General features: G+C 35.5%; 1 protein-coding gene across 1 annotated transcript; it reads right to left on the bottom strand.

Annotated features, from left to right (window-relative positions):
* Positions 1 to 2,251: 2,251 nt before the first annotated feature.
* LOC106752954 (zinc finger CCCH domain-containing protein 37) lies at positions 2,252 to 16,241 on the bottom strand. The gene is made up of 11 exons (XM_014634735.2): positions 15,808 to 16,241; positions 14,450 to 14,688; positions 9,382 to 9,441; positions 9,173 to 9,298; positions 8,882 to 9,094; positions 5,271 to 5,308; positions 5,049 to 5,095; positions 4,846 to 4,976; positions 4,055 to 4,114; positions 3,021 to 3,152; positions 2,252 to 2,643 (listed from the first exon to the last, which is right to left on the bottom strand). Exons 1-11 carry the CDS (start codon positions 16,064 to 16,066, stop codon positions 2,479 to 2,481), a joined length of 1,470 nt encoding a protein of 489 aa, XP_014490221.1. The 5' UTR covers positions 16,067 to 16,241; the 3' UTR covers positions 2,252 to 2,478.
* Between the last annotated feature and the right edge of the window lie 1,389 nt (positions 16,242 to 17,630).

Here is a 17,630-nt window from a genome sequence, read left to right as displayed (position 1 = left end):
TGTAAAGCTTGAATAGAAACACAAAAATGAGTTTTAATTTCATTAAAAAAGATTAGAATATATGAAATGATTCAGAACAATTTTTCATCATAAACAACCAAGTACATCTGGAATCATCAATAAAAATAACAAAATATTATTAGACTTAACATGATTAGGTCCCCAAATGTTAGAGAGAAATGAGGCAAAAGGGAACAAAGAACGTTAAGAGACATTACGAGAAAAAGAACTACGACTATGCTTGCCTAATTGACACGACTTACACACCAAATTGGATAGCTTGGATAAGGTGGGAACAAGCTACTGCAATTTGGCAAGAGTAGGATGACCTAACTAAGCATGAAGAAGAGATTGAGACTTTATAATTGTGCCAACATATGTAGAAGGGCAGAGATGATAAAGACCATGAGACTCACATCCGATGCCAATCACCTCTTTCGAACTTTGATGCTATAAACAAACATGTTTGGTAAAAGAAATAACACAATCAAGAGAACATGTTAAATGACTAATGGATAATAAGTTAAAAGGAGACCTAAGAATATAAGGAATATTATTAATGGATAAAAAAAGGAAAAAAGTAAATCGTCCCAATACCTTGAGCTAAAACCCTATATCCATCAACCATTGTAACCGATGGTAAACCATCTAAAGAGAATAAAGAGGGAAAGAAGGATTTGTTACTAGTTATATGATTTGTAGCTCTTGAGTCAAGAATCCAAGGACCAAAAGAAGAAGTTTGAGTCAAACCAATAAAAGATGTACCTATGCTTACTACAAAAGCAATGTAACTAGAAGGTTGTTAACCCTTATACCATTTGAGAACGTTACTAATAAAAATATTTGTTGGTGATATCAAATTAAATAGGATCCACATGTGGTGATTGTGAAGGAGGATCAGTGTAAACATCAACACCAAATTGAAGAGGATGTTCATGTGATGTATAACATATGTTAACCTTATAACCTAACTTACCATAATGGTCATACTTGTGACGTCCTTATCCAGACTTACGAAAGCAATTGAGATCGTCATGTTGAGACATTAATGAATCATCAAGCATATATATCATTGATTTGTTTACTTGGTAAACGCAAAGAGTGGAACAAGTAGAAACCAAAGTGGGTACAACTGTTGAACCCAAAACTTGATCACAAACATAATAATATTTATTAAGTTCATGTAATATCAATACCGTGAAGAACTTTGACTGTTGCTTATTTCTTGAACAAAAGTAGAGACAAAAGACAATAGCTCATTAAATTCATGAAAAAAAGGCATAAATCTTATCCATATAATTAGCATATTTCTAAACAGAACATGTGTCTTAGGAAGAAAATTTTGTTTAAAAATTGAAGGACACCCTTCAAAATGATGCATAACAAAGCATTAATTTTCACCCAATGGATAACTTCAATAAAAGCAATATCAATCACTTATTGAGTAATAAGATCAACATACTTTTAACTCTTAAAGCCAAAGTTTAATGTATGATGTCTAAATCACAAAGTTAGTCCCATCTAACTTATCAATAGACATGCACACTAATATAATTGATATATATGAACAAATCAAACCCATTAATGATAGAAGAAAGATAAAAAGAAACAATGAAAAAAGACAAAGATGAACAAGAGAAACCTTATAAATTCAAGTTTCTTCAATCAAAACAACAAGACTAAATCCAGAAAGGAAAGAAATTATCTCACTAATAATGGTCACTACCAAACACAATAGTCATTTGGAGATGATCAAAATCATGTGATCACAGGATTGAACTAGAACTCCAACTACAATAATGACAACGACAATAAAAGAGACAACAAAAACTTTTCTAAAAAAACTTGAGATTTAATTATCATGCTGAGAATAGTAAAATTAGGTTTATAATTAATTTTTCTTGTGTAAAAATACATATAAAATATAGTATTTATAATAAATAAAATATGATCTAAACCTAAAATAAAAATAAAAATTAATAACAAAGTAACTATAAATAAAAAAAAAATAACATATCTAATCATCTAATATATATATATATATATATATATATATATATATATTAAATAAATAAATAAAAAGAAGCCAATATTAATGCATGTTAAAATTATTTTCGTTGATGAAGTTTTTGTAATATGTTGAACATCATCCCTTTAAAATTAAATAACTTTATTAGATTTAAACAAAAAGAGATCAAACATCCAATTGCTACAATTGTAAATTTACCTGTTGTACATCAAATTCATAATAGGATTAAACACAATGTATGTTTGATTTTTCGGATATAAATGTGTTAGAATGAATTGTGCCATGAGTTAAACAGATCTTGGTAGGTCAAAAGAGAAATTAGTCACTAAAGGAAACAAAAACAGGTGTTCAGTCACAGCGATTCATACCATGGTACGAATACAAAGCAGAATTAAAGGAATCATCAAATACAGAGTTGAGTTTCATGCGAGAAGATCTCAATGCTTTGCTCAAGGGAAGAACATTCTATCAGTATTCTGCTTCCCTCCATCGGCTGATGTTCCTTGAGATTTTGCAATCTCCACAACTTCTCCAGGTGGTGGGTGGTCAAACTTGCAGGTCGCACCAAACTTGCATGTTCCAGTTTTCAAATAATATGGACAAATAACCGCACCCTGTCAAGTAACAAAACATCCATCATACATTGTTTAAATATAACCTTGTTTTGGTAGCAATTGAGGCTAGTCAAGAGGATGCTACTTAAGCTAGAGCTTATGTCCACAATGACAAATGCACATGGACGATTTGCTTGGACACATTGTTTACAAGATCGGTCATAAACAGCATCTACTAAGATTGTTTTGGTAAGCTCTCTTCACATGCAGTGAGAGATATCAAGTAAATTAAAATAGGTTGACACCAAAGCCAAATCCAGACTAGTCATATCAATCTTACACTTTGAAAATGCAAACTGATTAATGAAAAAAGTTAACAGAAAATGCAAACAAAGCGACAAATTGAACTATGCCCCTGAAAAGGATTTGACATATACCTCTCTTCTTGGTAATCCTGCAGGAGTGAGCTTGACAGAAGCCTGCTTTGACAGTGATGGTGCTGAGCGATCAATTGGGTGATGATACTTGCATCTTTCACCGAATTTACAGTCGCCAGTTTTCATGTAAAACTACACAGAATAGAAATATAAAACAAAATTAGAATTTAAAGAGGTTGTGAGACACGAAAGTTCAGCAAATCAATAAGTTTCGATGAAGATTTAATAATTTTTTGTCTATATGAAATAATATAATTAAAAACCAGATACTCGATAACAAATAGCTAGTTACACTCAATTGTTAGGTAAAATAGAATCAGTATTACATGTATAAAGAGTAAAAGAGAGGAGAGAAAATTGGGATCTTCAGCTATTGCTCAGTTATATTTAACCTTAATTATCAACCACAACGTGAGCTTACTAATAAGCAGCCATGGAGCAGTGAACACTAATAGAATGTAACTTCAAATTTTATGTAATTTCTTAAAAAAGGGAACTAATCCGACTGATCAAATTGCCTCCACTTTGTAACCAATTCACCTGCTTCAACACCTACTTTCCACGTACTGGCTTTCGACGCTTGAAGGGAAATATCATATTGTCGATGACAAGAAAATGACATTAAAAACGTACTTAATAATCCTTATCCTAATCACTTCCTTGAAATCTCAATAATGTGTCTGCTATTGCCATGAGAATGAATTTATGATATTCAAGCCCCCAACATTAAGTTAATCCAATTCAAACCACACAATATGTCAACAAATGTTTATTTATTTCTAGCCAAAAAAATCACATAATGATACTTTGTATAATTCTTCATCTAATCTGCTTCATGGTATTATTATTAAGGCTACCCTACCTTATTTAGTTTTTTAAAAAAGAAAACAGAAGATCTGAATTGAACCCTTAGCCCCCTGCACTTTTTAAATTGAATACTAAATGACCCAACAAATAAATGCTGACATGTAAAATTCCAAATACGTATTGGCTGGAAATCTAATTACTAGAACAAAAGACAAGTCTTTGCTTACATCACATTCGATCTGGCCAGGTCGTTGAGGATAGATGGTTTCTGCAATTCCCACCTGAGACTGGAAAACATGCCACATGCATAAGACACATTGAGTTTTGAGTAAGTCATCTATGACACATGGAAATTCAGTTTAGAATCAATTTGTTGTTAATATTGAGAATTGTTAAGAGCAAATCTACTTGTCCTCCTACATTATTGAGTCAAAAAAGCAAAAGAGGCCTCACCACTATAGAACCCAAACATGTATTTTTCTGTGAGAAACATATCCTATGCATATAATGCACAAGATGAGCCGCAGCATCTCAAAAAACATTATGCTTAACAATTTTAGGCAACCAGGAAACCATGGAAGATAAACAGAAAACGAGACTTGAGGCAAAAGCAATGAAAAAAATGAATGGCTATAGCACACACCCACAATTAACCATACTTAATTACTTAATATTGATTTAGAATGGAAGATGAGCAAAACTACACCAAACAAATATTATTCTTCTTTGAGAATATAATTAACAAAATATTACTTTTACAATGTTTACTTATCACGAATACCTATCCGTTCAAATCTATAAATCAAAGACTCAATGTTCTATGTTTGACTGTATACTAAGATACTGTGTATTCATTTGGCGAATAACCAAAAATATACTACACATTAAGAAACTCAGCCAGAAGCATCCACAGCTCCACCCCCTACCCGACAATAACGAGCATCAGGGACAACATTATTTGCAATTTGAATTAGTCAATCCTCTACGACAATAAGTACAGTAGCAATTTCCACATTACCATTGGATTTGACAGCCTTGGGTCAAAAGCTTGATAAACAGACACAGCTGGACTAAGAAGTCCAATATTCAGACTAGTAGCTGAGGATGGCAAAGTAGAAGCGCCTAATCCAGCAATGGGTGGATTAATTGCTGCATGAAAGTATGATCATGTGAATAGTTGTTTGGAAAGGAAAATGAATGAACAATCAATGTTATACATACCATTCCTGTCAGGATGATTGTAGCGGCAAGTGGCACCGTACTTGCAACTGATTCATATGAATGAAAAAAAAAATAAGAATATTTAATCCAAAGAACATGTGCTATAACTAGCTTATTATGGAGAAATAATCACCATTTTGCAGTTTCCTATGAGAGCCAAGGAAAAATAAATATGACTTTCTCTAAAATTATGAAACCAATAGAAAATAAACCAATACTAACCTGCCAGTTTTCATGTAGAATGGACAATCCACTTCCCCCTGTAAGGAGAGAATTGCACAGTAAAATACAGGCTTTAAATAAAATGAAGGCAACAAATTAGTAAGGAAAAAGTCGTCACAAGCTAGAAGCCAAGGAATCTATGGGTATCTTATTGTTGATCTATAGAAAAAAAGAGAAACATTGAGCATAAACCAAGTGCTTCCATGAGACAGTACGGAGACTTTATTTATATTGAGAAAACAAAATCAATAGAATATTTAAAAGATAAGTGATATCCCCTAATATAAAGATACGAATAAGCAAAACGTATCTAATAATATATATAAAACATAGATACCTTATTTAAAGGATTTGCTCATTATTTCAACAATTATAACATTGGCCATCAGCTTACTGCAATTATGATCAATCATTGGTCCTCCTAGAGAATTTGTCAATTTGTTAGCCCACTTTTTACTAGAGTTGATAAATTCCTGGTGATATCCTGCATTCCACTTCTGCACTTGACCTAGCCTAGATATTGTTTTTTACTTTCCTATGATATTACATTACCTCCAACAATAATAGAATATGATCTATCCCTCGGAAACCCTGTCCAATCAGCGTCATAAAACCCAACAATTTGAGTATTTCCCTTACTTTCATAAGACCTTTGCTAGGAGGATTCTTAATATACTCTAAATCCATACAATTGCATTTGTCTCAACAAGGAGTTTAAAAATTGACTTACTATGCTCACAACAATGGCAATGTTAGACTTAAGATTAAAGTAGAGAAATATATTTCTAAAGGACTTAATGGACCCTTCTCATGTTCGGCTATTTATACTAATAAAAAGTTGATACAATAGGGAGATGAAAGGTCAAGGAATTGTCCTACACTGCTAGGTACAATCTTTAGAGATAACCCAACACACTACTCCCTACTTTAGTCCTTCTAACTACACTAACCTAAGTAGACTTAGTAATTATTCTAACACTCCCCCTCAAGCTGGAGCATACAAATTGTATGTACCAAGCTTGGAACAAATAAACTCAATCCGAGGTCCCCTTAATGACTTAGTCAACACATCTGCGAGTTGGTCATTTGATCCAACAAACTCGGTACATATTTCTTTTGACAATAACTTTTCCCGAACAAAATGACAATCAATTTCTATATGTTTAGTTTTCTCGTGAAACACTGGATTTGATGCAATGTAAAAAGCAACTTGGTTATCACAATACATCTTCATACTCTGGATGTCACAAAAGCTAAGCTCTTGAAGAAACTATTTCACCCATATAAGTTCACATGTTAGTGACACCATTGCCCTATATTCAACTTCAGCTGTTGATCAAGCCACTACATTATATTTCTTACTTTTCCATGAGATAATGTTTCCTCCAAGGAAAACACAATATCTAGTAGTAGATCGTCTATCGATAAGAGAACCTGCCCAATCAGCATCACAGTATCCAGATACCTGAAGGCTTCCTTTTTCTTCATATAACAGCCCTTGCCCGAGAACCTTCTTCACATACCTTAGATTTAAATTCACTTTCTAAGATGGTATTAGAACCTATTATAATGAGATTTGTTAGAACTATAATGTCATCCTCTATTGAACCACCCATAAATATTTAGTCTAACATTTGAGATGTCCAACCTTCAACATAAGAGGGTGCAATGGAAATCTTACATTGACTAGAGATATGACAAAATTACAATATAAGTTCATGCAAACCTCATCTTACAAATCAATTTTGTGATAAGTTAGATTAAAACTCCACTTTCTAAGAGTCATCTTGGCCAATACTCGATCCTACAAGGTAACATTGTTTTCAGTTACAGTGAATTAGAGAGTTTTCCGTGTAGGTTTTAACACTTATTAATGGCATGTCCAATGGGAGGTAATGGTTGCATTTCGGACAACTTCTAGGATTACCTTCACAAAAGAGTATAACATTATTGCTTTATGATGTAACGGAAGCTTTTTACCCAACGGACAAAGTATGAGACTCCATGTTTACTTTTTAAGGAATACGGAGAAGCACAGATGTGAAAAAGTCATAATAGGGTTTACTGGTGAACCCAAAATCGGATCACAAGGTAGTAGGATACTCTTGGCAAGCCATACAATCCCAAGGTCATAAAAATGTTTTGTGATTTTCAATTTCTTCTTTACATTTGCAGATGGAGTAAGGAGCTCATTAACATTCGGTAAGGTCATATGAAGTCACCCAAGGATACCTAAGACCTTCAATCGTCGAGGAGGAAGAAGTGTCAATATCTTTGCACACACAGTACAAACATTATGTGTCATTGGTATAAAGGGCATAGGCCTTACTCCAAACTGACGCACATGTCCCATGAGGACGAAAAATACATTTGAGTGAGGTGTGATAGTGGATTCAATAACACTACATAGTTAAACATCAATCTATATACATTATCCACATTGTGTTGAAGAAATGGATTATGCAGTTGTGGTGAGATATTTGTATCCCAACCCACTAACCATAACCCAATTTGGAAGCCCAAGTTGAATAGTTAGACCCAACCATCTTCACAATATTAAAAATATGGTTAAAAATGCAAGAGAATATGTTCGACATGTTGATTGGGTGCTGGAAGACGTTTTTTTTTTTCTTAAATCTAGAAAAAAAAACTAACCTGAGAAAAGTAGATCAAACAATGAATAAACTGAGATGGAGCCACCACCATAAGGATAGGAATTTATGGAGCAACAACCTAGGTGCAAGTTGGTTGGCCTTCAGGTGCCACCACAAGTGTATTGGAGATTCAGGGTGGAGAGAAGTCGCATGTGAGGGCACATGGATGGGTGGTTCATATCGGTGTTTACACAGTTGGATAGATTAGTGCAACCCAATCCCAAACTTGTGCTTGCGGAAGCAAATTCAGGTCGCCAAAACAATGCTCGTGAACTTGAGAGAAAGATTCACCGAAAAGAAAAAACCCTCTAGAGAAGATGAGTCTACTAAGCCAATACAGTTTTATAAATTCCTCTAATTACCATGTTAAACTATAGGAAAGAGAGAGACACTGAGCTGAAACTATATGTTTCTGAGACAACACAAATGCTTTGTTTATACTGAGATAACAAAATTAATACAATAGATAGTGAAGATTTCATATCCTCCAACAACAAATATATGATCCAGGAATAAAAATGTTCCAAGTAATACATATGTAATCTAGATATTCCTTATTATAAAGGATTTGCTCCTCATTTCTATAATTACAGAACTTACAATATAAATTAGAGGAATGCAAGGAACAAAATATTTTCAACACACGCTCTTCTACTGGTTAAAATTAACTAACTATAGAAGTTGTGTTCCTAGCATTTCTATGAGCTATAACTTCATATACCATCAAAGTAAAACAGTCGAGGTTACAAAGCCCAACAAAACCAATCCAATCCCTCAAATTCAATATCATTATTCTACTACAATTATTAATTTGAGTCAGCAGTTCAAAGCAGCATACATCTAGCAAATAATGGAATGAATTGGAAAAATCAATAAATTTGAAAAGGGCATGATACTAGATGAATTGATGTGTCTTTCCTTTGATCAAAGAATGGGCACCAAAGGATAAAAATTTACCAGTCTTACTGGAAGTCCTTTGCTATTTTGAAAAGATGGAGATATTAGTGACGTAATTGGTTGCGTATCTCCAAGTGCCCCTCCTATCATAGAATTTATTTCTGTCTGAGCAGCAGTATGACTCAACTCATGAGACGACTGAATCAGGATATCCTTGGGGTGATGGAATTTACAAGAAGCACCAAATTTACATTTTCCAGTTTTCATGTAGAACTGCATAAATATTAAAACATAGCATAAGCCATATAGATAAGTAAAATCTCATGTTAAGGAGAAGTGTAAATTACTAACCGAGCAAGGGGGCTCTGATGGCCTCTCAGGTAAGCCAGCAGATACATCATCATTTTCAGAGGAAACCTTAGGATGATTAAATTTGCACTTGGAACCAAACTTGCATCTCTGAGTTTTCAGAAAGTACTGCAATGTATTGGATTCAAATGAATTAGAAAATGACCACATACATACAAAGAGAGACAAAAAAAATTGCAAAATCTACTCACTGGACAATCTGGTTCCCCTGGTCTCTCAGGAGGAGTTTCACTTGTAACAACATTTGGAACCTAAATCAGGTATGAATCAACCATGTGCATCATCAAATTAGTACAAACCAAATTTTCTGGACAATAAGATATCATCTTGTGAGATCAAAACCCAATGCAAGCAGAGAAAGAAATAGAAATAATATGAAGGGTAAGAAACACCATATTTACTCACAACATGAGATAACTAGAACAAGAATGATCGTATCATACATAATAGGCAACCCATGTAGGTTTTAACCACAATATTTGCCACACCCATCCTAGAACTCAAAGGGTAATAGATTCTTCTAGAGAAAAATTCATTAACATTGTAAAATATCATTCTGATAAAATTGCACAGGAAGTACATAGACTAATGCATAAAAATATGCCTATAAAGTTGCCAAATCAAGAAAGTGAAACAGGGTTACCAAAGATCCCAAATTAAAATCTCACATGCCAGTTAGTACCCAGAAATAAAAATGGTTTCATTGAATTTAGATGCAGAGAGTGCCCACCACTAATATTACAGGATTATCGGCTCAGAACAAGGATATAGAAAGTAAACTTAAGAAAGATAATGCTACATTTGGGGGCAATAACCTCCTTCACAAAAATTAAACACAATTTATGCGTCTTTACCTTCCCCACTGACTTTCATATACTAATAGCCTAACAGTATATCCCACTCTTTTCCCCCTTTGTTAGGGTTCTTGGTGACAAGAAACCCAAACTAACCTCTGGTTTGGTCCACACAGAACACACACACACAACACAAGTAGATGACAAAGGTTTCTTTATTGCTGGAATGCAAAACATGAAAACAACCAAGGAAGCAATCCTTTCTCCCCATGATGTAATGATCCTGTCTACACTCTTTACAAAACAAAACGTCTCCCCCAAAGACACTTATTTTCCCTTATATAATAGGTACAAAAGCAACTAACAACAAACCAGACAAACTAACACCCTCCTGCCTGACCAACAACCTTTCTCTACCATCTAACCGCTTATATCTTGTTTTTTGTCTCTTTTTTCCTGACATAGACCCTTATGATCCTATCATTACTTGTCCGTCCCTAAACAACCTAGTCCTCAAGGTCAAAGTCTGGGAATTGATGGTTGCTTCATCTCCCCATGTAACCGCCTCTGGTCCTCCTTCCTGCTACTCAATAAGCAACTGAGGCACAGCTTCTCCTTGTATCTTCACTGCCCTTCTTTCCAACACCCGGAGGGGCCAACAAACTAACCCTTCCCCCCGGAGTTCCTCTGGTAGTTCTTTTTGTACTTGTTGTGTTCCCACTGCCAGCTTGAGTTGAGATATGTGAAAAAATCAGATAAATCCGCACTGTTGCTGGAAGTTGTAACCTAAGTGCTACTAATCCCACTTGTTTGCTTACTTGGAAAGGGCGTAGTATCTTGCTGATAATTTAGGGTGTAGTCTAGTAGGCATGGATGCTTGCTTATTGGGCTGAATCTTCAAATATACCCAATCCCCTACTTTAATCACCGATGGTCTGTGCTTCCAGTCGGCAAATTTGATTATTTGTCCTTGGGCTCTTTCCAGATGATAACTTAATTGCCTTAAAGCTTCATCCCTTTGTTGTAGCTCTTGTGCCACCGTTTCAACCATCGTTTCTCCAAGTACAAATAGTACCAGTATTCTGCCCATGGAAGAACCAAGCTCCAACTTTTGGGTTGTTCTGAACAGAAACATCTCAAATATGTTTCAAGAGTTCTGTTCACCACTTCGGTTTGGCCATCCGTTTTTGGGTGATAGGTTGTACTCATCAACAATTTTGTCCCCTAAAGTCTTAATAACTCCTTCCAAGAACAAACTAAGGAATGTAAGATCTCTGTCACTAATTATGGAGGAAGGTACTCCATGTAAACTTACAACATCTTTCAAACACTTCGGCTATACTTTTTGCTGAATAGGGGTGTTTTATGGGTATAAAGTGGCCATACTTACTCAACCTATCCACCACCACTAACACTGCATCGTACCCATTGGATTTAGGTAGGCTCACAATGAAATCCATGCTTATCTCCTCCCATATGGCCTTAGGTATGGGTAATGGTTAGATTAATCCTTGTGTGAGGATGCCTGATACTTATGTTGCTTATGTTGCTGGCAGATTAGGCAGGCAGCCACAAATCCAGCTATGGATTTCTTCATTACTACCCAGTATAACAACTGAGCCACCTTTCTATATATTCGATAGACCCCTAAACGTCCTGACTTTGGTATCCACCCTGATTTTGCTTATAAGACAAGTCTTCCTTTGTAGTGGAGGAGGTCAGTTTTCCTTCAATCATCACCTCCCCATCTCCTTTCCCAAAACTCATTGTTAGACTCATCCAATTTGTTCTGACTTCCCTAAGAAATGCTAGCCATGTTATTCCCAATATCAGGTCTACTCCACCTAATCCAAACAAATAAAAATTCTCCCTTACTTCTAGCCCTTCCGACACAACTAAAACATCCCTACAAAATCCACTTGTGGCCATCTCCCTAGCACACTTTGTAGGAAGAAGTTTCTTCCACACCCAAGCCAAGTTCTTTAACCAGTTTGGTTGAGATATAGTTGTGGCTGGAGCCACTATCAATAAATACCAACACACGTCTTCCCTTTACCACACCCTATAACTTCATTGTGTTAGTTGGTGTCAATCCTCAAACTGAGAACGTCAACAAATCCATTTGTTTCTGCCCATTTCCTCCATATATTCCCCATCTCTTACTTCCTCCGCCAAAATCAAAACTTTGACACTCCTTTCAAGACACCTATGACTAGGGTTGTACGGCCCTCCACAATGAAAACATCTCCCATCTTCCCTTCCCCGTATATACTCTAGATAAGAAAGGTTTCTTATCCCCCTATTTCTGTTATTCCCCATCTCATTACTACCAATCTTGGACCCTCTCATGGTACTAGCACCTTCTTTTCTTGTTGTACTAAGGTTACTCCCCGTACTCTGTCCAATTTTGGCCCCTCTGAACACTTTTGGCCTTGAAACAACCTTGTACCCTCCCTGATACCTTCCAGCCGATTAACTGATCCTACTGGCAACCCCCTATTCATACTTGAATATTTGGTTACCTCCTTTAAGTCCCTGGCGATCTCCATCGCCCTCAACAAATTTATGGGATTGTGTGGCCTAATCTAGCTCCTTATATCTCCCTGCAAACAAGCAAAGAAATAGCCCAACCACTGTTCCTCTGTCAACTTAGAAGCTTGCGCCACTAACCTTTCAAAATCTTGTATATATTCTTCCACGGTCCCTTTCTGCCTTAACGCAACCAGTTTTTCACACACCTATCTTTCCCTCCAAATCTTTTGATTAAAGATTCGGTTAGTTCTTCCCAAGATGGATTTTTGGTATTTTTTTCCAGAATTGGAACCAGTGGTTGGCCCCTCTCTCTATGATAATGTAGGCCAATCTTAATTTTTCCCTTGTTGCGCCACGTTTTGAATCTCGAAAAATTTCTCAGCTCTGGATATCCATCCCTCTGGATCAATCCCCTCAAACATAGGCAACCCTACCCTTTCATCCAAACTTTCTATATGTCCCCTTTCTCTTCTTCTATTTCCTCCTCAACCTCGTCCTTTTTTCCCCTTCTTCCCCCATTCACTGACCCTTGTCTGCCCTTTGAATTCCTGTCTGAATTCTTGGAATTTTTCATAAAATCTTTGAACATCTCCTTGAGTTCTTGATGACCCTCCTTTAGTTCCTCGATCTCCCTTTCAACTGTGCTGATTCTTCTTCCATTATTTTTCCCCTTTTGAGATCTAGCAGGTTAAACCAAATGTTAGGGTTCTTGGTGACAAGAAACCCAAACTATCCTCTGGTTTGGTCCACACAAAACATATAAATGACAAAGGTTTCTTTATTGTTGGAATGCACAAACACGAAAACAACCAAGGAAGCAATCCTTCCTCCCCAGGATGTAATGATCCTGTCTACACTCTTTATAAAACAAAATGTGTCCCCCAAAGACACTTATTTTCCCTTACATACTAGGTACAAAAGCAACTAACAACAAACCAGACAAACTAACACCCTCCCGCTATACCAACAACCTTTATCTACCCTCTAACCACTTATGTCTTGTTTTTTGTTCCTTTTTTCCTGACATAGACCCTTAGGATCCTATCACCCTTCCACACACACTGGGATTGGTAAACCAAGTTCTCAACCCATCTCATATTCCCCCTTATGTATCCTGCAAAGGGAGCCCAAGAAGAAAGTATGAAGTAGAGATTTTGAAGGAAAGTCAAGAAACTAGCTTGCACTGACTTGCCATTTCACATTTGTGGAGACTCCCACTGTTCCACTAAATCCCAAATATGGTTGGCCACACTATCAAATCCCAAGAACTATTAAAGACACAAGTCCAAATTATCTTACAGCTAAACAAGATATTTTTGTTAGCTCTACCCTTAGAGATAAAGAGGTTCCTATTTTTTTAAAAAGTAAAACATGTCAAGATGTATCTCTTGTCTCCACTAGTTTTGTTAGTTCACATGACTAAGAAAGATATCTTCAGAGTATCTCATAAGTCCTCAAGATGAATTTATAACAAGGTTCATTCGTAAGATTTGCATGCTCCAGTCTCTGGCAAACGCATTGGGATATTACAATTAGCCATTTCTCTTTAATATTATTAAAATATATACGGTAATACAAGAACAGTTGAACTATAATATTTTGCTGGTGTTTATTCTATTATAATCTACAATTTTACTCTATTATAAGAAATAAATATTTGTAATATACAGTTTTTGCAGTGAAAAAAAATAGAAAATGAGGGTTTTTGCTACAAATTAGCTAATATAAACACTGAAAAAAAACATTAGTTAAATTGGTATATAATACTCTACCATACATTCATATATGTTTAACTCTATAACTTTCTATAAAATATAGAATCGTAAGAACGCATGTTAACTTTACAGTTACCAATAGTAAATGTACTATAGAATAAGATATAATTTTCATAGGCATAAAAATAATAATAGTGATAATAATAGCAAACAGTCACCTCTTTCCAATCCGGGATTCCACCCTCAGGAACCCAAACAGGATGGTCAAACTTGCAGCTATCTCCAAACTTACAGGTTCTTGTGAGCATATAGTGGGCACAATCTTTTTCTCCTGGCCTCTGTGGATATATAGTCATATTGGAAGCACTTTCATATCTAGGGCGCTTGGCCAGTGAGTTTGTAGAATACCAAGCTTCACTTTGCCCAATTGTACCCAAAATGGTTGGATGGTAGAGAGCTATAGTACATAATAGACGGGTATATCCAAAAAACCAAAGCAAACGTATAATGTTACGTTATAAGTTTGACTAAGAAAATAATTTTCTACAAAAAGCATTCGTTAGTAAATATAACGGATATACTTTATATAAAAATAAAATATACGAACCACATAACATGACATATTCCTGAAAATATGTAAAGTAATAACTATTTGGACGAATTGAAGTACATAATGGTCAGTGTCGCCTTGTCGGTATGTAACAAGTAACGCACTCACAAGAAAACAAACCCTGACAATCTTTTTTTCTGTATTTAGCTACTATAATCAATGTTGTTCATAACAAGTTGCATGCATTCAATAATAACAGAATCTATCCTAAGCATATCTCCGCTCATTTGCGATACCAGCCACCAATATGCATCATCAATTGAGATTCCAAAATCATATCCACAACTAACCCTGTGCTGGCAGCCAGAGACAATGAAATTTAACCTGGGTACTCTGATGGCCAAAACACTAACTAATCACTAAAACTTTTAAACAAGAGTAAAATACTAACAACACAGCAGCCAATACAAACAACACTACACTACACTACTCTGCACAACACACCAATGCTATGATGTGCTTCGCATCCTCACCCTCAGGACCACCTATCATTTCATCTCAAACATAAACTCCAGGTACTGAGCTTATCTTGCTAGAAAACTGAAACAACAAACATGTGTTTCAAGAACTACACACAATGAGTGAAATCTCGGTTACTTCATTTCAAAGTAAACACAACATTGAGCTCATTTACTCAGACCCTGTTTGGGTTCAACGTAGAGAAACAAATAAACCCTTTTCTAATACTAAAAACAAAACTCTTTTGCTTTTCTTAAAAACAACCCACCCAAACATGCACCTATAACCTAAATTCGTAGATTACAACATAACAAGAGGACTCAGTGAAATCTCGGTTACTTCATTTTTAGTTTAACCTAAACTAAATAGCTTAGTCCTGTTAGGTTCAACTTGGAGAAATATGGAATCAGCTAGTTCTAAAAACCAATCTACGGAAACAAGCACTTTTGACCTAGAAAAAAAAAAAGTAGACAAGGAAACTAAAAGGGGGAAATGGGAGAAACTAACCGTCAGAGGAGCGTTTGAAGTCGAGGGAGGAGGTGGCGGCGGAGGAGGCCCAGGGGGAGAGGTAGTTGGCGGCGGCGGAAGAGGCGATGCGGGAGGTAACACCTGGCGGGGCAATGTCGTCGGCGAGGGAGGAGGAGAAGCGGAGGGCGGCGGAGTCGGCGGCACGGTGGTGGTGGGAGAGGAACATGGTTGAGGAGTCGGAGTCGCGAAATCGGTAGTTGGTGGACGGGCTGTAGGAGGAGTAGATGTGGTTTTCCATTTTGACGGAAACTGAAACGAGAAAACGATGTTAGTGTCAGTCACGGGAATAATGCTTGTGTTGGTGTTATGGTTGATACTAATAAGTGAGTGAACGAGTGAGATTGCACTTTGCAGAATGGATTGGCATTAGTGTGTTTAGTGGGATTTTACAAGCCTGGTGAGAGCTCACATACACACTCTCTGTTTTAGCTTTTATTAGGATATATCTTATATGTCCTCTTTTCTCTTTTGTAATTATTGTTATTATTTTTTTATAGTTTTATTTTAATTTCTTACATATTCATATTTTTTAATACCACATATTATCACCCTTCATTATCTAATTACAATTACCATTTATATATTTTCTATCAAAATACTATAGACATTTTTCAAGAATAAATATTTTGTTTCTTAGAAAAAATTAAAAAATGTTGTAGATAGAGGGATATTTAAGATAGATCCAAAAAACAATGACCATATTTAATCATCTCGTTTTCCTCCATTTTTATGTTTGTATATGTAGGTGTTTTTAGTATATAGAGAGTTATGTTGTTAGAGGAACTATGTGTAATGATTACTTCTTTGTGTGAGAAATCCTAATCCGTGGGTTTTCTTTTTCTATTTTGTAAAATTTTTTTGGTTTTGAAATTCAGCAACCTTCAGTTAAATAGATAAATGGAAGTTGGCGAAGAATTGCCAAAATGAAAGGAGATCCAAAACGGAGACAAAAATTTGATAAATAAAACATGTAGTATTATGTATGAAAAAAATGGTCTCAGGTAATGAAATTCAAATGTTATAAATTGATGAGTAATGATACTTTGGCACTTTCAAAATGACAAATTTTTACGTTTGACACATGTCACGTTGTTATCAGATTGGGTGAAATTTTTTTTTAAAAGGAGAAAATGATGTGGAAATAGAAGACAGTACGTGGTTTTGAATTTCGTTTCTCGCGAGTTTCATTTGGTGGTTTTCAAAAATAGAGAAAGGCACTTTCATGAAGCATCTTTTCTCTTGCCTAGAAATATTTTCGTCTTCCTCCTCCGTCACACTTATCCACTAGCCACCATCGTCGCCGTTGAAGGAGTTCGGAGTTCGTCGGAGGCACGCCGTTCACTGCAACTGTTCAGCTGTAGATGCTTACGAAGCCAGAAAATGCCATTGAAGGTCGGTTTTCGAAGTTTTTTACCGTCTATTTCGCTAATGGTTAGCTTTTGTTCGATGGGTTTAAATTTTTTTAAATTTTTTTAAATTTTTTTTGGGCATTTAGGTTTTGTCTTGGTAAATTTGAATGTTTTTTGAAGTTTTTGTTGAACATTTCGTCCTGCACGTATTTTATTGGTGGAAAGTTTGAATATTTTTTTTATTTGTGGTAGTATTTTGGGTTATTTAGACTTAGGTTTTGTATTACGTTTGTTTGGACAATGATGGATTGCATTATAGAAGAAAGTCATAAAAATGTAAGTAAATGTAATGTATTGAAAATGTAAATATGGCAAGAAGCACAAATTTAATGGCTTGCAGGCATATGCATTCATGCGATTAAGTGCAGGTGGAATCTTAGGTAACTTGATTGG

Source organism: Vigna radiata, unplaced genomic scaffold (assembly GCF_000741045.1).
Source record: "Vigna radiata var. radiata cultivar VC1973A unplaced genomic scaffold, Vradiata_ver6 scaffold_129, whole genome shotgun sequence".
Lineage (NCBI taxonomy): Eukaryota > Viridiplantae > Streptophyta > Magnoliopsida > Fabales > Fabaceae > Vigna > Vigna radiata.
The sequence above is the reverse complement of the archived record's forward strand: the minus strand, read 5'-3'. Positions and strand labels throughout refer to the sequence as shown.

Bases quoted from the DNA above. Each gene is read 5' to 3' on its own strand.
- LOC106752954 (XM_014634735.2), bottom strand. From the start codon at position 16,066: ATGGAAAACCACATCTACTCCTCCTACAGCCCGTCCACCAACTACCGA. The intron at 9,095-9,172 runs GTTAGTAATTTA...ATATTTATGCAG, and splicing joins CATCAGAGCCCCCTTGCTCG to TTCTACATGAAAACTGGAAA. The intron at 2,644-3,020 runs GTATATGTCAAA...GTTACTTGACAG, and splicing joins CAGGATTACCAAGAAGAGAG to GGTGCGGTTATTTGTCCATA.